General features: G+C 47.7%; 2 protein-coding genes across 3 annotated transcripts in view; one reads left to right on the plus strand and one right to left on the minus strand.

The window, feature by feature from the left end:
* The window catches only part of THYN1 (thymocyte nuclear protein 1), a 5,461-nt gene extending 3,725 nt beyond the window's left edge, over nucleotides 1-1,736 (plus strand). For both annotated transcript variants that reach the window (XM_009890789.1, XM_009890788.1), the window contains exons 6-8: nucleotides 476-571; nucleotides 1,220-1,370; nucleotides 1,481-1,736. In XM_009890789.1, the coding sequence (XP_009889091.1) occupies nucleotides 476-571; nucleotides 1,220-1,370; nucleotides 1,481-1,527 (294 nt within the window). In that variant the 3' untranslated portion in view covers nucleotides 1,528-1,736. The remainder of the gene's footprint in view (nucleotides 1-475; nucleotides 572-1,219; nucleotides 1,371-1,480) is intronic.
* A 3,430-nt stretch (nucleotides 1,737-5,166) lies between these two features.
* On the minus strand, nucleotides 5,167-12,539 carry VPS26B (vacuolar protein sorting 26 homolog B (S. pombe)). The gene is made up of 6 exons (XM_009890790.1): nucleotides 12,312-12,539; nucleotides 8,753-8,909; nucleotides 7,752-7,916; nucleotides 6,825-7,000; nucleotides 5,996-6,138; nucleotides 5,167-5,401 (listed from the first exon to the last, which is right to left on the minus strand). The coding sequence occupies exons 1-6, from the start codon at nucleotides 12,532-12,534 to the stop codon at nucleotides 5,255-5,257; spliced, it is 1,011 nt and encodes a 336-aa protein (XP_009889092.1). The 5' UTR covers nucleotides 12,535-12,539; the 3' UTR covers nucleotides 5,167-5,254.
* Nucleotides 12,540-12,566: the final 27 nt, after the last annotated feature.

Here is a 12,566-nt window from a genome sequence, read left to right on the forward strand (position 1 = left end):
AACTGCTGTCTCCCTGCTGACATTTCAGAGTGCTTCCAGCCAAGTCAAGTGTTGCTCCACGCTCTGATTAAAATCTGATTCACTAAATTCTAGTCAGCTGAGCCTGCAAGGCAGTAGTGTAAAACCTAGGGCACAGAAAAGCTTTTTCTTTAAGAGGAGAACTTGTCACAAAGACTATCATCATCTACCCAGTTTTCCTCTGTTGCGTGTGCTCCTTCCACATTGCTCTCCAAAGAAGTCATGATGCTTCATTGAAGGCCATACTGTTCTGCAGTGCTTTGACCCAAGAAATGTAAAGGAAGGAAACATATCCCACCATTAGAGTGGAGCTCAGGGAAAGCAAGGCTGATTTGTTGCACCAGGATTATTCCTTGTGTCTAGTCACAGCTTATTCAAGGGCATTTCATACCCTTTGCTGACAACAGTTTTTAACTGATGGGAACTTGTCTCGCATTCTTCTCCCCTTTTGCTTCAGATCGTAAAGGAGGCATACCCTGATCACACACAGTTTGATCAGAAGGATCCTCATTATGATTCCTCCAGCAGAAAAGAGAACCCCAAATGGTCCATGGTAATGTAGTAAACTAAATACAGCTGTTACAAGCTCTGTGGGCAAGTTGAGTGAAGGTAGAAGACTCTTTGCCTCGTATTACATATCTTCTTAAGCTTGTGTCCTGGCCTAGCTACCTTTTTCTCTCTCAAGAGAAAATCCAGTCCTGCTTGTTTTCTGTGCCCTTTCCTCTATCTCCTCCAGAAGGCTGTCAAGTGTATCTCCCTAAATTTTCAAATCTTACTTGGATGCAGACCTGACCTCCATGCATGGCGGAATTCTGGGTTAGGAAAGAGAAGGAACATCTTTACGTACCACTCTCAGCCTACGGCAAACAAAGCTGTAGTTTTGAGGCGTGCTAAATTATAGGGAAGTGACTGTTCACAGCCTGGCTGCATCCTGCATCTTAATTTTGTATTGTCTGTGACAACATGAATGTATTTTCCTAGTGCACAGTGCTAAGATTCATGTAAACAGATCACCTGCCAGAAGCATCTGAAAGTTTAGCCTTGAGCAAGGAAAAGCTTCCATACTGTTATAAGATAGTATGCATCAGCCATTTGCTGATTTTCTTCAACTTAAAATCTTTATCCCCACAACGATCTTATGTGACATCTGGAGGCTATATTCTTCTCCAACCATGCTCCTTTGCTGCCCATCACTTCCCAGGTGGATGTCCAGTTTGTGCGGATGACAAAACGTTTCATCCCCCTTTCTGAAATCAAGGCTCACCACCTGGCACATAAAGCAGATGGAGGCCCCCTAAAGAACATGATGCTCTTCACAAGACAGCGTCTTTCCATCCAACCACTGACACAAGGTAAGAATCTTCCTTGCACTCTTGGTGCCATTCCCTCTGAGAGGCAGCCCTCACTCAGAGAACTTGGAAGTTCCACTGACAGCTTTTTCTTCCTTACCTTTTCAATGCAGAGGAATTTGATTTTGTCTTGAGCCTGGAAGAGGAAAAGCCACATTAAGAAACTGACAGCAGCACAGCTTCTACCCAGCCCGCTGATGCCTCCTCCTAAACCAGCGTAATTCTCAAGTTTACTTGCTCAATTGCAGAAACAAGAACATGCCTGCACATGATTCGCAGCTACATGTCCCTTATTCTGACACACTGTTATTTTCGCTTATTTTTAAATAAAGCCGTTTAGAATCAATTGCAGACACTCAATTCTTAATAATGGAAAAATCTGCAACTTGAAGGATCAAACAGGTATATCCTCCTTGAGGATGTTTACCACAGGATCCAGTGCAGTTCCGTGTACTGCAGTGGAACGTTTTTCTGCAGAAAGGTATTGCTAAACTTCTGTCTAGAACAAGAAAATGTAGATGTATGTACATATCCAGCCTGATAGCTGCAAAGCAGATTACGGTTAACTTCCTGCAGGTACAAAATCTCCCACGTTATTTCAGTACTGACATTGGGGAAATAGAAAAAAATAAAGCTAGCGTGCTCATTTTTAAGCTACATGGGTCCTCCACCAGCACAGCTTCTGAGCATTGACATAGCTTAAAGAAAGACTGTAAATTTATAAAGATAACAAAGGACAAACTCCTTAAGCATGTTTGGAAGGCTATGCAGTATGGCACTAAAGAAAAATTTCTTAATACCGTGAAAAGAACCAACAACGCAGACCCAGACCAGGCGATGTAAACCATATCAGACAAACTCATGGAGAGCATTTGACAGCCAGGGCTGGCTCTTTTTAATTGGAGAGACAAAAAACCCAAGTTTTAAAATACAGCCATTGAAAAGACGACGAATTAAGAAACATGTAAACACAGCAGAGGCTTAATTACAGGTTGCACTGCTTGGTTTAGTACTTGAGTACTCCCCCCAGCCTCACTTGGCCTGGGAGAGGGAATGACCCAAGTACTGAACAGAACCACCCAGCTCAGGGGAATGCGACTGCTCGAGAAGTGTCTGCCCCTTACCGTGCTAATGAAATGCTTTTCTAAAGTACCTTGTGTTGGAGTGACCTTATGCTTCAGCTTCTCTCTAAAGGTGCTCAGCACATCTGCTCCACCCCAGACAAACAGAGGGCCTAGCGGGTAACAGGTTGAAGGGTCCATTTAGATTTAAGTAAAAATGGGGATCATTTCTGAATTCTGGTTCCACAAGTAGGGAGGCAGGAGAGAGGGGCACAAAGTAGAAAAAACAAAAACAAACCAACCCAATGTATAGGCTCATGCACCTTTTCCAAGTAATCCCTCCAGAAGCGATGAACAGCTGTTTAATAGAAATCTCCTTACAGTACATTGTCTTGTCAGACAATTATCTTACATCCAGTACTGATGCTGTTTGGCCAGTAAACAAAACACTCCTGGAATGCAGAGACAGCTTCATCCATGGGGTTTCTTTAGTACCACATGGCCTACAGTCAAGAGGAATAGGCAAGGAAAATAATGCTGGGCGGGATGGGAGTTGAGGGGAAGCGAGAGGGTGGTCAGGGTGCTGCTGTGCTCAGCATAGCCACGGAAAGATAGTCTGCTATCCCCAGAGGCTCCCAATGGGAGCTTCATTTGTCTCTAAAAGATTGTGTATTGCCACAGCACAGGTGGTTCCCCTACACTGAGCGGGGAGTAGAGTGAGTGTCAAAAGTAACATCCAGATTCCTTTGCCATGTGAGCCTCTTGCCCTGGCATAACAAGGTAGTTGTCTAAAGTAAGCTTTTGCTTCAGTCTTAGGAAGACACGGCTCCAGCCCATGGCACAGACTTCTCATGTAAAGAAAAGCAAGCCACGTCTTCACTACTACAGAGCAGAAACATGGTGTGACACGAGCATTCAGTAGAGATGAGATCATTAGTGTCCTCTACAACAGAGCAAGACTGTCCAGCTCTACTAGAAACCACAACCTTACACGTGGTGAGTAAAAGATAACTTACTTTGGCAAGCAGAAACACACATTTATCACTGAAATACAGTAGCTGTCTTATTACATAAAAAGCTCCCCCTCCCACCCAGGGCCGCACTCCCTCCACCAGCACTGTTCCACTAAACAAAGCAGAAGATACTTCCATTTCCCAGCTGCAAGACAACTGTTCTACATTCAGCTGTAGGACCAAGACAGAAGAGATTAATTCCAGAGTCAAAAGGAAGTTGGACAAAACCCTAGTGAGCCACAAACTCACAGGGAAATCCAGACAAATCCCACTTGATAGAGCTCATATCCCAGCATTTAGTGCAGGGTTGTCTCTCCATCTGCTACGAGGTCTAACCACCTGCTTCTTTGAAGGGCATCTAAACAGGATGGATATTCTCCAGACTCAGTCAATCAAGTCTACTAAGCCACATCTAATTTTTAATGGAGGAGTGGCTCCCTTTTGGGAATGTTCTCATGACTCTACTTAGCTGAAGACTTAAAGAAGCTTATTTTAGAAAAGAAAAAACCCGCATTAAGGTTCTCAGTTCATGGCATACTCTCAGACCTCACTGGTGGCTTCAGCTTAGGCCTCAGGAATGTGTCTCTGGAACCAGAGCGCTCTACCATCCTTCCAGTTGCTGCTTGGCTTCATCTAGCAGCACACACAGGCCATGAGCTTCTTCAAACAATTGCATCCACTTTCTGTCCTTACTAATCCTCATCCCGCAGGTGTGAGGGAGCAAACAAAACAATACACGTGTTTCTATACTGCCGTCTGTCCCTACTACAAAGCCTTCTCTGTCACAAGGATACAGACATGAGCAGGGCAGCATGTGCAGCGTAAGCCTGCTCCCAGGACAGCGTTTATTTCTCACGTTCCAAAACTATTCTCTAGACCTCTCAAGGCTGGTCTGCCCCTGTTCCACAGCAGCTACTGGGACCTGTATGAGTGCAGCAACCAGAGACTGAATCTCATGGGCACTCGGGCAGCTGCTGGGACAAGACTAGGAAGGCACTGCTCTCAGCCAGGAGCCTTCTGCCCCCTCTTCTTGCCCACCCAGCAGCACTGGGACCTTCACTGCTCTGCCCAACCTGCACCACCTCCTCCTGCATTTGCATGCCTCACTCCCTCCTACCAGCCGCAGCTTCCCCTTGTCGCAACACGGCAGTCAGGAGCTCCACAGCAAGGACACAACAGCACGCCTGCTGCCCGTGCTCCGCGTGGCTGTGTGGCAGTCCTAGGGCTGAGTCAACTACGTGATATAACTGTTTGTGACAAGGAATCCAACGCTGCCATGAAGAAGAAAGGGAGGCAGCGAGGGGATAACACTAAGCAATTTCAAGTAGGCCGCACCTCAGTCTCTGACTCCCTGCGCTACCTTCCAGCTAATCACTGTGTCATTTTCCCTCGTGAAGATTTCAGAAAGGCAAGAAAAATATCCATCCTACACAGCCTCAAAGCAACCTCCACACCGCTGTGAAGAAGCAGCAGATTTGGCCTTCACTTGCTCTCTCCCTCCCCGCTGCCACACTGAAAGGGTCTCGGGGCAAAGAGGAGATCAGGCAGCTCCGCAGCCTCCGGACATATGCCTCAAAGCAGCTGACCCCAGAAGAATGTAGTTGATTGGGAAGCACTGAGGTACCTTCAACTCCGCACCACCAGCGCTCCAGCTTGCCTCGCCCTCCCATCCCCTTCCCACCCTACGAGTCCTTTGAAGAAAGGAATTAAGTCAAAAACGGGTATTTATTTTCATGAAGTCTCTGAAGTGTTTTTTCTTCCTCCTTGCTGCTGTCCCCACTGGCTCCACAGCAGCCTTCCTCTGCGTGGCCTCTCACTGCCGGCCGTTGTTCTCTGCAGGCTGGCTGGGGGTCTTGGCCTCGGTGTGTGAGGATGTCCCCTCAAACCTCTGGGAGGCGATGGCTGCTTGGTGGGACATGCTCTTCCTCACTATGTCTCCTTTCCGCCAAAGCACCACCTCCTGTAGTAACACAGCCAGCAGGGCTTGTCAGGGCTCGTGAGACCTTCTCCTGGCCCCACCCAGACCCAAAGGCTGAACCAAGCTGCCAGGCGAGCAGCTCGCACCCAGTGAGAACTCAGCCCATGCTGGCATGTTCCACCCACAGCCATGCACATGAGGCCACTTGCAGTGGCAAGCAGAGGCCTCGCAATGCGGCCTTCCTGAAAACGTGGGTAGAGCACTCCTCCCCAGGATGTGAGCACACAAGAGGCAGCTCTCTGGACGTCTAGGGCAGCTCTGTCTCATTGCCGTTGGCTACCACATTGGAATTCATAAGGTGAAGCACAGAAGCTCTGCCAAAGGGCAAGACAGTGGAAAAGAAGTCCCAGGTGGGCACCTTCTACGTGCATCCCCACCACCACTCATATCTGACCTGCAGGGACGATTCTTTCTAGACCCTCTTTGCACGTTCCCATTTGTCTAGTCCTTACAGATACTCAATCAAGAACCTGATTCTCCCCCATGGGAATCCCAAATTCCCAGAAGGTCCTTATAACATAGCAACCCCAGCAACAGTCTACAGGTCCAAGAAGAACTAACAGCTCTATTTCTCACCTGCTGTTTAAAGTAGCGTCTCTCTTCCTCATCGATCAGCACCAGGTTGAGGTAATAGCGCACCGAGAACTTCTTATTGATGTCCCTCATTGTTGGAGTCAGCTCGTAGCCAGCCAGAAAGAGTCTGATGGGAATGGATTCCCCTACAAAGTGCACAGAACCATCAGCACAGACAGAACGCACAGATACAAACCAGGAGAGCACCCGCAAAGCAAAATCTCACTAGGCCACAAACTTCGTGACCATTTCCGCAAGTGGAGTAAGATGATCTAAAAGACCTCAGCTCCCTTCCAAAATCAGCATGCATGGTCCATAGCCAGATCCTGCCCTTGCTGACAGCTATTTCATCTCCACTTTAATAGCATAGGACTTGTTTGTGGCTTGCATCAAGACAGCATTGCAGGAAAAAAATAAGTAAGGTGACATATTCTCTGGCAGGTGACTCTGCTGGGCAATGGAACTGGAAAACAAGTGGCACAGGAGATTGGCACAGAGCTAGAACACCACATCTTTCTGCTCCAAGTTGCAGCAATGCCAGCTGGTGGCCCATGCCAACAGTGAATTTAAATCTATTCCTAATTCTGCCACTGCTTCATCAAAATAATTAAGTCATTGCAACTCATTATGCCTCAATTCCCCTTCATCATACCAGAGAAGGAAGGGGATCGTATTTAATGACCTATGTAAACTGCCGTGAGTGCACTAGTGAAATAGGATGCATACTACTACTACTGAACACACAGACTTAGCTGAAGATACTGCAGGACTTGTATTCCCACCCCAAGAGACTTCAGAAGAGGAATTTTGAAGGGTTCATCTGCCTTCTCACCTCTCACAGGTGCCCCATCCATGATCTCGTATTTAGCTATTGTGTCATTCTCATGATATACATTGGGTCCAGTCCCTGTTGTTTCTCTCTTGATGATATCTATCTCCATGTGTTTGATCTTGATTCGCACCAGCAGGAAGTAGATCTTTCCGACAATCACATCTTTTAAATGATACCTAGCACATGGAGGAAGAAAGCACCACAGTCAAACACTGTGCAGCAGACCAGGACAGAGACTGAAGAGTGGGAACTTGCTTGTCAGGCACTTTGCTCTTATCTGTGGCCCCACATCAACCACCTCCACTAGGCTGCCCTAAACAGCACTTCATCTTTCATCTTCCTGTCTCTTGGAAATCGACAAGAACATTTGGCACAATCAGATAAATTAAAAACAGAATTTCAGGCTGAATATCTGCAAGAAACCCCTGTGACAGCAGAGCCTCCAAAACCAATTTTTTAGGTCAATTAGGTTACGCTGCAGGGAGATTTGCTAGCATCAGCTGGGAAAGATGCATTAAAGTAGTTTAAAAGAGTTGTTTCCAACTTCTGTGCCTGAATTAAGGTCCCACTTCAGCTGTATTGTCCGGTAAAGAACAAACATTATACTTTCAAGACACTTGGAAATGCTGATCTTGCTGAGAATACAGAGAATGCAAAGTTACTGCAACAGCCTCACACTGTGCTCCCAGCTCAGTATGCCACAGCCATTGCTTCCCATTCCTTGGTCCAGGGAGCACATCTATGTCAAGGAGAGGAACCTAAAGATCCTCAACCAGGATCTGAACTGTCTGCCAGCCTTGCTGGACCGCACAAACAAAGAATCCCTTTGAGGATCACATGCAAGAGACATGCCTCAGGCTTCCAAACCAAGCGGTCCCCTGTAGCAGATGGTTCCCCACAGCCACTGGCTGCTCTTGAGACACTTACTTGGACTTGTTATACTCAAACTCAATGTGCAGGCAATCCTCAATCCCCACCTCCATCTTAATAGAGGAGTTGAGCTCTGGGTAGGTGCTCAGAGTGTGCACAACTATGTCCATCTCCTTCACCACATCGTTCAGTCTGCGGCTCACAGTCGCTCGGAGGAAATACCTGCAAGGAGAGTCCCCCTCCTGTTAGGGTTGTCCTGGCAGCAACAGAGACAAAGCAGGGAGGGACCTGGGGCTGAGTGGATTGCACTGGGCTACCCAAGCACTCTTGCTGGTACCCTGGCTTCTGGAGCAGGCAATACCTCACATTGGAAAAGAAAGAAGGGAATTTTCAAAAGGAAAAGCAGACTCTTCTAAGACTTCTCTAAGCTTTCATGCATTTGTGAGCCTGAGCTACCTAAGCACCATTTTGGGAATCTGAGTAACAGCTTGCACATGTTAAAACCACTGCCCTTTTGCAAGAGATTAGATCGCACTGGTCTCCACAGGCACACCTCTTTCTGCAGATCTCAGAATTTTCCAACCCCCCCTTAAAAGCCAGTGACTGGATTTCAACTCAACTGGAGTGCCTACTTGTGAAATACAGTTTGCAACATATGAACAGGATACAAGCTAGGCATCTGTTTGCATAGACAGCACAATTAAAGTCAACAAGACTGATTACAAGGCAGCAAAAGTGTCCCCCTTGGAGACAATTTCTTTTGTTTTTGAATTACCAAATAAATGATAAAGTATTTCATTGATTCAGAGGGGTTGATTTCTGTTGTCACTTAGATGGTGCAAAACAAGTTCTATAAAGCCGGATGCATGCTTATAAAAGTAAAGCCCTCAAAGACAGCCTTTTACAACTCAGCCCACCCAAATTCATTTGGAGTTACATTACAAGCTTGCAAGGATGTCTGGGAAGGGATGCTGCACTCCAGTATCATCACAGTAAATTTCAGTACTTGCACACTGCACAGAACCAAGAACTGGGGTCAGAAAGGGGAGGAGACTCACCGTAACTTCACATTCTGCCCCGTGTAGGATTCGTAAGGTTTTTCCACATGTGTGAATTCAAAGTCAAATGTCTGCGATTGAGTGAATTCACCAGGACGGGCCAGGTCTTTCACCAGAGACACGAACTCATGGTGGTTTCCTCGGTCATAGTAGAGTTCTAGGAAGACAGAAGTCCAGGTTAAGCAGTGATGCTTAGTCCCACGTGACACAGTGAGGAAAAGCAGGAGATTTCACAGCTACGAGCAACTCCTTGTCCAGATCACTGCTTCCTTCACCACTGTTCAGAGAACCTACCAGGGCAGTCTGTGGCTGCAACATCCTGCACTTGTTTACTGCTCTCCATCAGAGCCAGGTGCAGACCAGAACTTTCCTCCCTGAAACACGAAGGAAGAGGTCTGCACAGCCTCACCTGCTACAACGATCAGGAACGCTGCTTGCCTTAGAGTGACATGGGTCACCTATTATCAATATTAATTATGTTCAGACTGTTTGAGAAGAGGAGCCAGCAGCTCATGCAATCTCTTCCAATAATTGTCTACACAATATTCCAGGCCAAAGGCATTGCCACTGTAAAGAGAGGAAAAAACACCACTGCTTCTCTGGAACAGCAAACAGCAACAAAGCAAAAACAAAGGGCTAGGAGGCTTCCAACCGTTCCTGCTTATCCTTTGAAAACAGAGTTTTAGTAGTCTTGATTCGCACCAGGGAATAAGTAACAGTGGAGATCCTCACCAATTCTGCACAAAGCCAGTGTTCACTGCATGGCTACCGAGTGTGTGGGGAGGCAGGGGAGTCAACTGTTCCACCAGCCCCTGGATAACACATTAATGGCCACATGAACACCAATGAGGGAAGAGTATTTACCTTTGGAAGCATTGCTCAAACCAGCTCAAGTAACCAACATGGTCACATTGCTTCAGTTTTCCCCATAACCTTCTTGCGTCAAGCAGGAAACGACTACAGGTTTCCTCATTTAATGAAAGCAATCCTCTCTACGCTTCCACAAAATTTTCTCCCTTAAGACAAAGCAACAGAAACTTAAAACTCTGCAATTTGCCTTAACAGCTCTGTATTACACATAACCATCAATCTGCCCTTCCCAACCCTGTGCGTGAGCTGTGTGACTACAAGACACCCACACAGTCCTTCTAAAAGGTAAAGTTGTAGCCAATCTGATCTGTTTGGATGAGGAAACAAAAAACTAAGTCATCAGACAATCATATACACACAAGTTCACCGTCAGCGCTAAACTGTGCAGAAGAGGCTTGTGAGAGGTATTAGCAGAGTTCAGGAGCTGCAGTGAGACTCAGTTCTCCGCTCCTTGAGAAGCACAGTGAGATTTCAGCTTTTAAGTAATGTCTGTGTCTTACACCCCTTTGCTCACCTTATCTCTATAATGGAAATATTGGCACTTGAACACCCCTCACTTAGGCAGAACAGCGAGTGCCATCAAGCCCTTTAGGCTGGGCAGGCAGGTGACATAAATAAACCAACTCTCTCTGCACTGAATACATGTCCACTGAGAGGAAAGTGCTTGTTGATGTGACAGAGAGAAGCCACGTGCCACATAAAAAGAGGAATAGATCATCTTCCCACACGATGCAGAAGATGACAATCAAATTTAAAGCAAGGGGAGGCAAATGTCAGTGTACTAAGTTCTCTGATACCTCAGAAGGGCACAGATTGGCGCTCTGCAGCCTTAAGAATACGAAGGATTGATGTTTCCCACACTTGAGAAGACATTAGCATGTCAAACAGGTATAAGCTGTAATTTCAGCTTTTCAGAGCTTTAAGGTTTCCAGATTGAAAAAAAAATAACCTGCCAATGTTTTGGTGGCACGCTCAGGACACAGTAACTGCGGCTGAACTGAAATCTTAAATGGGCTCACCAGAGATTGTGCAGGACACAGTGTTCACAGTGTGGCCTCTGGTACCCGGTCGGTAACAGCCATCTTCCCTGTGACACATCACTCCTTTATGTCTCAGTCTCCCTACCTGTTAAATTGTCTCACATAGATACTGACCTCACGGCAGCGAGGAGTTGGAATATAAAGCAAGCCGTTTTGAGATGGAAAGCATTAAGGAACTGCCATCAGCGATACAAACTTCAGCACTTTATATTAAAGTGGCCTGATGGGCAAAAAGAAAGGGCTAATCTGCAGCCACAGCAGCTCCTAACACACCCTGCTTGGGCAATAATGTGAATTCAGAGTGGTTATTCTAAAGATATACGGCTCAAAAGTCTTCCAAAATGGGGATTCAGAAGCAGGCGAGGCAGCAGAGAGGAGCAGGAAGCGAAGTTCATGCTTAATTTCCACTGATGATCATAATCAGGAGGTCATAAGCTAGCTCCCGATGAACGGGCTCACTGACGCTCCATCATTCACAGGCTCTCTCTGCCTGGCCTCCCCTTCCTTTCCGAAAAAGCAGTGTTCTGCACGAGTGAGGCCAGCAAAAATATTAAACAGCAGTATCAGGGCTGGGTGGGAAACCCTCTCGTTTGCTTTCCTACACCGCATGATTTGCATTGCAAAGGTTGCAGGCCCACGGCTCGTGCAGTGATTTTGAGGGTTAAACCCGAGTACGGAAGGCCACAGACGTGAGGCATGGCACACATGAGCACAGCCACATCACTGGGAACATCCCGAACTTATTTTGGTTCGTGGGTCTCAGGCACGTTCATGAGACACAGACATCTCTACTCCGATTGAAGAGTGGGCGTGGCAGCTACCTTTTCCTCTAAGAAAGCAGGAAATATTAAATCTAAATTGGTCACACGCACAGATAACCACGAGTTTTGAACAACGTGAAGTCACCCAACTAACCGTGCAGGGATGCATGGTCACCCACTCAAAGAATAAGAGAATAAAAGATGGAATCGGACAAGCTGAGCCCGTAGGCCTCAAGAAAGCGGATGAACCCAGTTAAAACACGTCGTGGGGTAGGGGCTGGGGAGGTGCCGCTGGTGATTTGAGATGTAGAGGCAGAACCCACCCGATTCACCATCCTCAGCAGAGCCACTGCTTCCCTAACCGAATCAATAGGCACACGAGACACGCAAACAGACAGCTCGTAGAGCTGAGAATAAAGACAGCCTGGAGAATTCTCCCCCGAGGGCTGGTGTCGCTAGGATGTCCGGGCTCAGACCTGCATCTGCAGGACAGAAACTGAATTTTACCCTACCTCCAGGAGTCAGAGTTGAAATTGGTGACCGCACAGGAGTGAGAAAATAGGATGGGAGAACAATGACCTGGAAAGGGACCGGAGTGCCCTCCCTTCCGCCGGGGCTTGAGCGCAGGGCGCAGACCGGCTTGCCCAGCTCCAACAGAGGCTGGAATAATTCTGGGCGGCCGTGGGAATTCTCTGTGCAGCAGAGCGCTGCTCAGCAGTGCACGTAACCTACTTCGCACCGGCGAGGATCTCCCTACCGTAGGGCGCCACGGCTTGCACCGGCCTGCGTGCAAACCCAGCATCGAAGGCGAGAGAGGAACGTGCAATGCGACCTAGAGGGGAGGCCACCGGGTCCGGGGACCGGCGTGGAGCGGGGACGAGCTCTTACCGATCTGCCCGATGAACTCCACTTTGATGCCCTGGTGCTCCTTCCGCTTGTTGGGGTACTTGAGGGTGAGGACCACCCGCCCGGAGACGGTCTCCCCGTCGTAGAAGAGGAAGTATTTCTCCTTCTTGCCCTCCTCCGTCTTGTGCTCCCCCCGCCGCCGGCTCTCGGCGTCGCTCAGCACCAGCTCCAGCTCCGCGCTCTGCCCGAACCCGAAGAAGCTCATGGCACCGGCAGAGCGCGGCCTCCCGCGCCGCC

This window comes from Charadrius vociferus, unplaced genomic scaffold, assembly GCF_000708025.1.
Source record: "Charadrius vociferus isolate BGI_N301 unplaced genomic scaffold, ASM70802v2 scaffold858, whole genome shotgun sequence".
NCBI classification, from domain to species: Eukaryota; Metazoa; Chordata; class Aves; order Charadriiformes; family Charadriidae; genus Charadrius; species Charadrius vociferus.

Bases quoted from the DNA above. Each gene is read 5' to 3' on its own strand.
- VPS26B (XM_009890790.1), bottom strand. From the start codon at position 12,534: ATGAGCTTCTTCGGGTTCGGGCAGAGCGCGGAGCTGGAGCTGGTGCTG. The intron at 8,910-12,311 runs GTAAGAGCTCGT...CTGTCTTCCTAG, and splicing joins GGAGTTCATCGGGCAGATCG to AACTCTACTATGACCGAGGA. The intron at 5,402-5,995 runs GTGAGAAATAGA...GTGTTACTACAG, and splicing joins GACGCTACTTTAAACAGCAG to GAGGTGGTGCTTTGGCGGAA.